The following is a 9,215-nucleotide window of genomic DNA, read 5'->3' as shown; positions in this document are numbered from 1 at the left end:
GGCTTGAAGAAGTTCCATAACATTTCTAATTTCATTAGATAATTGCTCACTCACCTTTGCTCCTCTTGTCATTTACTATATTTTCAGGATGGCAGGATCAGGCTTTGATACCAATTGTAATGTCCCCTTTATGGCTATACCTCAAGTTGCTCTTGGTTCCAGTTAAAGATTTCAAATATTCACTTTATATTTGAAAATTATGTGAGATTTGTAATTATCTTTTAATGAAAAACCAATCTTTTAAATAATATACATATGTATATGTTAACAACTTGTAAGTGAGATAAATTATAATTTCCAAGCTCTCCTTATTATAACCAACTTAATATTCTTCTCATATTAATAGTTGAGTAACTTCAATATTTCTTCCCTATTGATTAAGTTGAAAAAATAATAATGGATTCAATTATTGTATTGAGTCATCGGGCTTCACATACTTGGGTCAAATGTTGTTCATACCTCCTCGTAGTTCTATCGTGACTAATCTATGTGATCTGCTATTAACCCAGCTTGTATCCTTTGTACTTTTGTTACTTTTAATGTGAATGTTCTTTCTTCCTTTAACATGATTTGCTCACGGGTGAGTATAATATTTAATGTAGTTGTTCTTTGTACTTATCGTAACCCTATTTTAAATATGCTCCAGTCAGTGTCCTTCGATGAATTAAAGTGTCATCCAGATCTGTTGTTCCATGCCCTTTGATGTAATTCGAATATGTTTTCGTGCTGAAATCCCATCCCTGTCCCTTTTGAAGTCCAACTGGACTTAGTAAATATACAAAATTAGGGCAACGTGATGAATTGACATGTCAACTTGTATGGTTATTAATGTGTCTCTTTGATGGTGCCCATTACATAGTTGATCATTATCTTTGATGGTAATTTATAAGAGTTATATTAATTGAAAGGTTTAAATAATTGATATATAAAATATTTGGTATATAATAATAAGAGAGAATTGATTGATATTTAACTATTTACTCTTTATTATCATTATTGTACAATATTCATTACTAGATATAATATTACATTGATTAATATGTTTTAAATTTAGTAATCAATTTACTATTAGTTATTATTAGTATTTATATTCAAATACTAGTTAAATATATTATTATTTTATTAATGTATAATGTAATTATAATATTTATTATTATCTATTCATTATTATTCTTTATTATCATTGTATAATATGCTATTCATATATACTTAAATTTGGGCTCATGACATTAATTCAATTAGCAATCCCTCTAATGCCCAAGTCGTGGTCACTCTGCCGGTTTTAGTAGGCCTTGATGGTATTTTAGATCATACTGTTGTTGAAAGAATCGACAAACACAAGTCACATGGTATGATGATCGAAGCTTGGATAAACAGGATGATAGAGGATGCTTCAAAACTTATAACTGGAGTGAAGGAGATATATGGAAAAGCCATCAGACAGATATAGGAAATTTCTAAAGAGGTGGAAAATAGCAAGGAATAGAAATCCACGTAGCAAAAAGTAGCTGATGAATTAAAAGAAATGACCAAGGTAGATACAAGCGTCTTACTTCTTGAGAAAATTATTGTTGATCCAAGTGACAACCAAACACGTATTTGGAGTAAAAGTGTTGGTTGGAAGGTGATAAACATCAACAAAGGGATCACTGAGTTTGAAAAGCTAATAGCTTCTTTGGAGCAGTTGAAAACAAAAGGTACAAATGAATTAATCTCTACTATCACAGATGGGGCGCCAGTAAGTGACCTTCAGCATGTTGATTGTCAGGTTCTCCTTGATTTCTTCAGTGTTCAGATTCATTCAGAAATAGAGAACTGTGTATCAGATGCTGAAACTATGATGAAGCTCAACCTGGTTGCAGTCACTCTGGGAGATTGTAACATTTCAGCCTATTGACAAGAGTCAGAAGAAATTCAAGATAGATACTTCACAGCGAAACTCAGGATGGAAAATGTGTTCATTCCGAACTATGAATCAATGATGATCATTTTGGATGCTTATAGGGCTTTCCGGGATAGATCAATTGTGTTCAGATAGATGAAGTTAGTAGCTAGAAGAATGAGTGATTGTATATGTAAACATCTTTAGGAACTCTAGCTAGAGTTTTGTTTTTGCAAGTTTCCTTGTATAGGTTAATTTTCTTGAGGTTAATTAACCTCCCAAAATCACGTATTTTGGAGGTGGTTATTAACCACGAAGAGGTAGTTTATTAACCTCTATGTCTATATAAGGACACTTATTGGCTTTGTAAATGGACTTTTTGGTTTTAAAAAAGGAGGGGAACACTATGCTGAAATTTTCATTGAGAGATAAATTTTGTAAAGTATGTACACTTTTTATCTTTGAAATTAAAAAAATCTCTATTATCTTTTTGGTGCAAGGAAATGAGATGAGATGTGCGTTGAGTTTCTTATTCTAAAACCAAATTTGTTATATGTTGCAGTAGACATTCTCATGGTATTGTACGAGTGTTTATGAATAATGACTGTGCTTGGTAATACTGGTTGCTTTCAAACATAGTTCTTGATCACCTTTGTTATCATTTTTGTTTACTGAAGAAGGTTGTAAGGGCGTGTGGTGCATTCGTCCTGAACGGTTTTCTCTTGATCTTTGAAGTTTTAGATTCTTTATTCGAAAAACTCTTTAAAAAATCACATCAAACGAGAGAGCTGCCCCTTTAAACGCAGAGGAAGGCTGCATACCAAAGGCCTATCCAATTGTTGTGAATGATTTGCTACACACTCCGTTGAGCAAATTCTACTCCAACAAATCTGTTTACCAACAAATGTGACAAATCTGTTTACCAACAAACTGCAAATCCTAAAAGGAGGATTTTGGATTAAGGAAGCCAAAAATATTTACTAATCATGAATATGATTTGTACGAACACTGGAAAAATACTGCTTCAAGCCTCCAAACAAAACATTTTTATTAACGATCCATAACGGAGGTACAAAAGTTCAAATCACTGCTCACAGGCAAAGCTACAGGCTTTGCCTTGATGTCAAACCACTTCACTGCATTTATAGATTTCCTCTGTACCGTTAGCTTTGAAGCACCACTATTATGTATAATTATAAATAGCACTACGCCCAATAAATAGTATGTACAAGTAGGGCAAAACAGATCGATTGAAGCCGCATTGAGTTAATCATTCAGAATTCGAATAATAAATGTCACTAAGACATGGAGACATGATCTCTGCTTCCAGCATCTGAACAACTTGATTCATTGTAGGACGCTCTTCGGGAATGGGAGCTATACAGCTCACCAGAATCTCCAGAACTGATTCCAAGCTTTCTTTAGAGCTGCAATGGCAGCTTGGATCAACTATATCTTGTAACCTATTCTCCCGCAACAGTGTGTTCACCTGCAGAGACAATTTCAATGTCAAACTCCAAAACAAAATATACACAAACAATATTTTAATGTGTTGATAGGAGCACTTTTATAATGACCCAAACAAGAAAAGACTCAATTTTATGATATACAAGAAAAGAAAAGACCCACCCATCCTACAGCATTCAAGCCTTTGGCAACAAATGTTGGATCTGTTGGTTGTCTTCCACTGAGCAACTCTAGCAGAACAACTCCATAGCTGTATACATCAGATTTCTCTGTTGCTCGACCGCTTTGAAGGTATTCTATTATTTCACACATCAGGAAAACAGGGTATATAAGAACCGTCGTAAGATTATTGTGCATAACTACACATGAATCCCATAGTGAAAAACTGATAGTCTTGAATTGCTTAAACCCTATGTACTCGGAGTAAGAGAATTTATACCTGGAGCCATGTAACCAAAAGTGCCTGCTACTATAGTGGTCACATGTGATTGATCGTCTTCCAAGAGTTTTGCCAGACCAAAATCCGATACATGTGACTCCACATTCTCATCCAGTAATATATTGCTTGACTTAACATCGCGATGAACAATACGAGGGCAACAATCGTGATGCAAATAAGCCAGACCTCTAGCTGCTCCAATTGCTATCTTTAATCGAACATTCCAGCTTAGACATGTCTCTGTTTCTCGAGGTTCTGTCAATTTGGAGGTTATTTGAACAAGATAAGTATTAGAATGCCCACCATGGATTTAAACAAATGATATTTAGCAATCTATGGAATACCAACCATGGAGTAAACTATGTAAGCTTCCCAGGGGCAAGTAGTCATATATAAGAAGTTTTGCTGATGGAGAACTGCAATAACCTCGCAAATTCACAAGGTTTCTATGCTTGATCCTTCCCAGAATCTCAAGCTCTCTTTCAAACAGCCGATCTGATCTTAAACCATCATTCTGAATTTTCTTGACTGCAAATGTATTATTGTCATCCATGACCAATTTGTAGACCATACCAAAGCCTCCCGAGCCAATGATATCAGGATCACTAAGCATCTCAATCCTTTTTATAATATCCTGAGATGTATATGGCAGATCTCCATGGAACATAACAAGTTTAGCATCTGCCATATGGAACAAATGAGAGCAAATTATTGTCAAACAATCAATAGATTACTTATGAACAGAAATGCAAATTCATGTTACTTATGCTTCCTTGAAAAGTTTCTACCTGTCTTAGAGTTTGATCGTAGCTGTTCCTCCATGTTTTTATGTTCTTCCTTGAATCGATTATTCTTTTTCAAAAAGCAAAACCATAAGAAGAACAAAACTCCAGCAAGAGCCGTGCCCATCACCACCGTCACCCCAATGAGGATTCCACTTGAGTAGCGCTTGGTTTTTCTAGTGGATACTGAGGCATCCAAAGAGTTTCAAAAAAGTCAGGTTCAAACCCTACATAAGTTCGAATTAAAATTGCTTCATGTGCTGTAGGAGACTTCAACAGACAATCCAGCTTCAAATACTTCTAAAAAACCACCATCAAATGGCTTTAAATTCTAGAAAGCTTACAACATACAGTAACGGAGGATCTACTATGAAAAATAGAAAATAGTTCGTCCCCATCATGGAAGATCAAATTATAGTTCAGCAAGAGAACATTTTTTAAAAATGCTATAACAATTATTCAAACCTACTCAACTACTGGATCTTTTCCCCTTCAATTGAAAGATGTCTCCAAAAAAATTTAAGAAACTGTAATATTCTTCAAAAGATTGGTCTGCTCTAAAGAATTAAATGAGTGGTATCCTTGCTATCGGAGAAGCTAGTGAAGCTACGTGGAGAAGGAACTTTAAATACTTGATAGGAAAAGAACAAGTGAGCATAGAAACAACAGCCATGTTGTCTTGAAAGGGTCACCTTGATCCACATCAGTGTCTGGGTTGGGTATTGGTAATACAGCTGGAAATCCCAATGCATTCCTGCAGAGCATGTCAATCTGTTGACCACATAAATTCAAGTTGCCCACAAACCTGGACAACAAATTAAATGGGTTATGGTCGCTACAAATTCTACTCCAATGATCCTAATTCAATGATTCAAAATGCAATCATCTACAGAAGAGAACGAGAATCTCACGAGCGGTTTCCAAACCCTTGCAATACTCCAGTTTTGGGGATCTCACCTGTTAAAAAATTTGTTGATAGATTCCTGAAGGAAAATCCAAACATTAGCATGAAATTACAGGCGATGCCCGTATCTATGAATTAATGAGAATGTGTCAAGGGAGCTTTAGTGTAATTATAATACGAGACACTAATTACATTGACTAAAGTTCAGATCCAGACATCGGCAAAAAGTTGCATACGACGATCTATCTTGAACTATACAAAACTAGCGAGTCTTTCCTCTTATGGTAATGCAAACATTAGGGGAGACGATCCAATAGTTGTTTAGGTTAACTTTGTACATCTACAATTCCTAATTCGTGTGTTTAAATTTGCTGATTTTTTGGTGGACCTCTGTAGGTGAGTGAAGAGCTTACAGCTAGCATTTCAGCTTTTCTACATTTACGGAGCTCAATGTAGAACTCTAGAATGAGAGGTGGTCTAAAATTGTCATTTTAAAACATTTGCCCTTCAACCACAATAGCCACTCACCAAAAAAATAGTACTTTTCGCACAAATGGACCAATCAGCAATCAAGAAAGTTAGATAATGATCAACTATTAGTACATGTGTAATAGACTATTAGTACATGCTATTATTTTTGGAACATTTTATGAGCAATAATTAGAAGTAGTTAGAGAGATTCAAGTTCAAAACCCCTGCTCCAAGAAATTCAAGCAAGCACACCTGTATAATTTAGAATAACAAAAAGGATAACTCACAGAAGTTTTAATCTCTTCAGGTGACCAATTGAAGGAGGGATTCGGCCTTTCAACAAATTGCTCGATAGATCCCTGTCCAAACCAAAATATTAAGACACTTGAGTAATAATAAAAACTGCATTTTCACTACCAGAAAACATCTTGAGAAAAATAAAAGCCACTTCATTGATACAAAATAAGATGAGATGCTGCAAGATCTCTGAATAGACTCTATAGAGTTATGTAATGCATATATAATAACTAAGCAAATTTCTACTCTGTACGCACAATATCATGAGATTGAATAGGCTGCCAAGGCCTACAGGAATTTCCCTTTCAAGTTGGTTGTGATTTAAATACCTGGAACCAAATTTATAAAAAAATTAAGCAAACAAGGAAACATGGAAATCTTCAGAGGAAAGGACATGGTAAATTTTGTTGAGAGTTACTCACAATGCCCTTAACTCCTTGCACTTAGCAATTTCAGGTGGAATAAAACCCTGCAAGTTGTTGTCGTGAAGATTCCTGTGCTCCATTTCAAACACATCATGAGTATCAATCACCTCTATTCATTAAGCCCTCTTATTAACCTCGCAAGTATCTTTGCCTTGTTACAGAGAGAAAATTGTTTAGGAAGATTGACTTACAGCCTCTTTAACTTTTTCAGTTCTCCAACGCTAGGGGAAATTGTGCCTCCGAGGTGAAAATATGGTAGATTACTGCCCATAGACATGTATAAAAAGTCACCACAGGGAAAAGATTAAAAACTCAAAAAGCCCCACTATGTAGACCCCTGAGAATAAGTTCTCTTGACTACATATTTTTGTAGGTTTCCGACCATACATCTGGTTCCAAAAAATGTTAAAAGGCTTTTGCATTCCAGTTTGGGTGTCCCTCAAGATCACTCTTCAGATTGATCCTGAATTCCCCTCAATAGTGGGAATTTTCTTAAGAAAGGAAATGCTTTAAACAATTGTATCCAGATGTATGTTCTCCCATGTCTGTTTGGGTGGGGAAATCCCAAATCATTTTAAAAAAGAAAGAGCGAGTACTTACATAGCAATAACTCTTTTGTTGGCGTGGTTGCATGTGACTCCTCTCCATCCACATGGGTTTGTATCAGATTCTTTCCAATTACTTAACAGCATCTTGGTGTCATTTAATTTTGCTTTGAACTTCAGTAATGCTATGCCTGCGAGGTTGAAAATAAGGAATATTGATCAAAACTGATAAGAAGGAGATATTTTTCCTATCAGAATAGTTTTTAGAATCAAATTCATCGACCAATGTTTCATGAGAACACTCAACGTTTATTGAATCTAAATGAAACACAGAAATTTCATATAAGAAAAAAGAAGGGATGGAATGTGAGTTGCTAACTTACCATCTGGTGTTAGAGCATCAATGTGGGCAGGCAAAGTGAGATGCATTAGTACAGCCAACCAAAGCATGATTGACTTGACAAAGGGCAGAAAGCGGCGCCCTCCTCTGCCAGTTTGAATCCTTAACTGCTGCATTGAAACCTTTGGCACCATCACATCAGTAAGACAAATTCATTTTTCAGTCAGAATGCAGCTTTTTATCATTCTTGCTAAAACAAAACCTTATTTAAGAACAAGACTCCATAGTAATCCACTCACCAAGTGGAAGATCACCCGCCCGAGGAGGGCAGAGGAAACAGCAAATAATGCAGAAAGAGAAATCATGCTCCCCACTTTTTTGAGCAAAGAGAAAAGCAAAACAAACTCAGAAACTCATGGTTTTTAGTTCCCCTCAATTTAACATTGCTTGCGAGATCTACTAAAGCTTATACAGAGGTCATTGATTTTTCAGCAATGTGCTTGAGTGCAGAGCCACTTTGAAGAGAAACGAATGATGTGGGTTGTCGGGAAAGGAAAAGGGCCTATTGAGCGTTGAATTCAATAAAACTATCTTAGCAGGTAGCCGTTACTCCTTCCTACGGCCATATCACCTTCAAACTGTCAGTCATTTCCATTTGTTTATTATAATCCGGAAACCAATGCGAACACTTATATTTGTCTGCAGAATTGCTTACACTGGTTAGAATTTGGTGGCCGTACCATTAGTCTTCAAAATATAAAATCGAATGCAAGGAGGGAGGGGACAGCGTGTGAGATAAGATTAAGGAGGGGCCGAAGTTTGATTCTCATCATTTTAGAGAAGGAAAGTGCACGCACTTAACATTACATTTCATTGTGATATTGGTTATACGAATGAAGTTTTTCAGTAAAATCTATTGATTTATATGTCATGAGTACTGGTTTACAAAAACTTAAACAGAATGGAGTACTTAGTATTCATTGCATCAAAATAATGTTCGCATGACTCTAAATGGTCACAAAATGGAATTGTCTAGGTGAATCAGTTTGGACGCTTGGGATAGATAGATAGATAAAATTTTAACGTCCACGAGGCTAAAAATAGCCTATGGGACAGCAAGACAACTCAAGCAGACTTAAGTAGCGTTGTTCGCCTCTTGTGTAGACTAATGACGAGCCCCCCCAATTGCTCAATGTAGGCTAAAAATAGCCTATGGGACAGCAAGACAACTCAAGCAGACTTAAGTAGTGTTGTTCGCCTCTTGTGTAGACTAATGACGAGCCCCCCCAATTGCTCAATGTATTCTTCGTTGAACAGGTTATGCCAAGAACTGTCACATATAGTATCCGCAAACTTATCCCTACTATCCTTGTAGGCCTCACATTCTAGAATAAAGTGTTGTTCAGTTTCCACTTTCCCAGAATTGCAAAATCTGCAAATTCTCTCTTCCCAAGCCTCCTTTGGCCTCTTCCAACGCCCGGTCTCACAACGAAGTTGGTGAGAGTTGGTTCTCAGCTGAGCAATAAGAATTTTAGCTCTCCAAGAAATGTTGGCTCCTATGTACACTTTTTCGAGTTGATCACAAGTGGGGTTGAACTCATTTATGTAATATAGTTTCTTCCTCCCAATCTCGCTTCCCCAATTTCTCTTGTAGAATTTCTCC

General features: G+C 36.1%; 1 protein-coding gene across 1 annotated transcript; it reads right to left on the bottom strand.

Annotated features, from left to right (window-relative positions):
• Positions 1-2,899: 2,899 nt before the first annotated feature.
• On the bottom strand, positions 2,900-8,116 carry LOC149550658 (LRR receptor-like serine/threonine-protein kinase FEI 1). Its single transcript, XM_089786209.1, has 14 exons — positions 7,852-8,116; positions 7,596-7,734; positions 7,268-7,403; positions 6,859-6,930; positions 6,665-6,736; positions 6,500-6,571; positions 6,233-6,304; positions 5,482-5,553; positions 5,263-5,375; positions 4,577-4,756; positions 4,137-4,469; positions 3,789-4,043; positions 3,512-3,645; positions 2,900-3,371 (listed from the first exon to the last, which is right to left on the bottom strand). The coding sequence occupies exons 1-14, from the start codon at positions 7,915-7,917 to the stop codon at positions 3,153-3,155; spliced, it is 1,935 nt and encodes a 644-aa protein (XP_089642335.1). The 5' UTR covers positions 7,918-8,116; the 3' UTR covers positions 2,900-3,152.
• Positions 8,117-9,215: the final 1,099 nt, after the last annotated feature.

The sequence above is a fragment of the Cupressus sempervirens genome, chromosome 6 (assembly GCF_028749045.1).
Source record: "Cupressus sempervirens isolate cs-2001-9-10 chromosome 6, ASM2874904v1, whole genome shotgun sequence".
NCBI lineage: Eukaryota > Viridiplantae > Streptophyta > Pinopsida > Cupressales > Cupressaceae > Cupressus > Cupressus sempervirens.
Note: the sequence above shows the minus strand (reverse complement) of the source record. Positions and strands in the feature narration are given on the sequence as shown.

What these genes read in the sequence shown, in the direction of transcription:
- LOC149550658 (XM_089786209.1), bottom strand. Translation starts at nt 7,917, where the DNA reads ATGATTTCTCTTTCTGCATTATTTGCTGTTTCCTCTGCCCTCCTCGGG. An exon ending in CTTACATAGTTTACTCCATG is followed by an intron (nt 4,044 to 4,136) that starts GTTGGTATTCCA and finishes CCAAATTGACAG; the next exon opens with AACCTCGAGAAACAGAGACA. An exon ending in TTTTGGTTACATGGCTCCAG is followed by an intron (nt 3,646 to 3,788) that starts GTATAAATTCTC and finishes GTGAAATAATAG; the next exon opens with AATACCTTCAAAGCGGTCGA.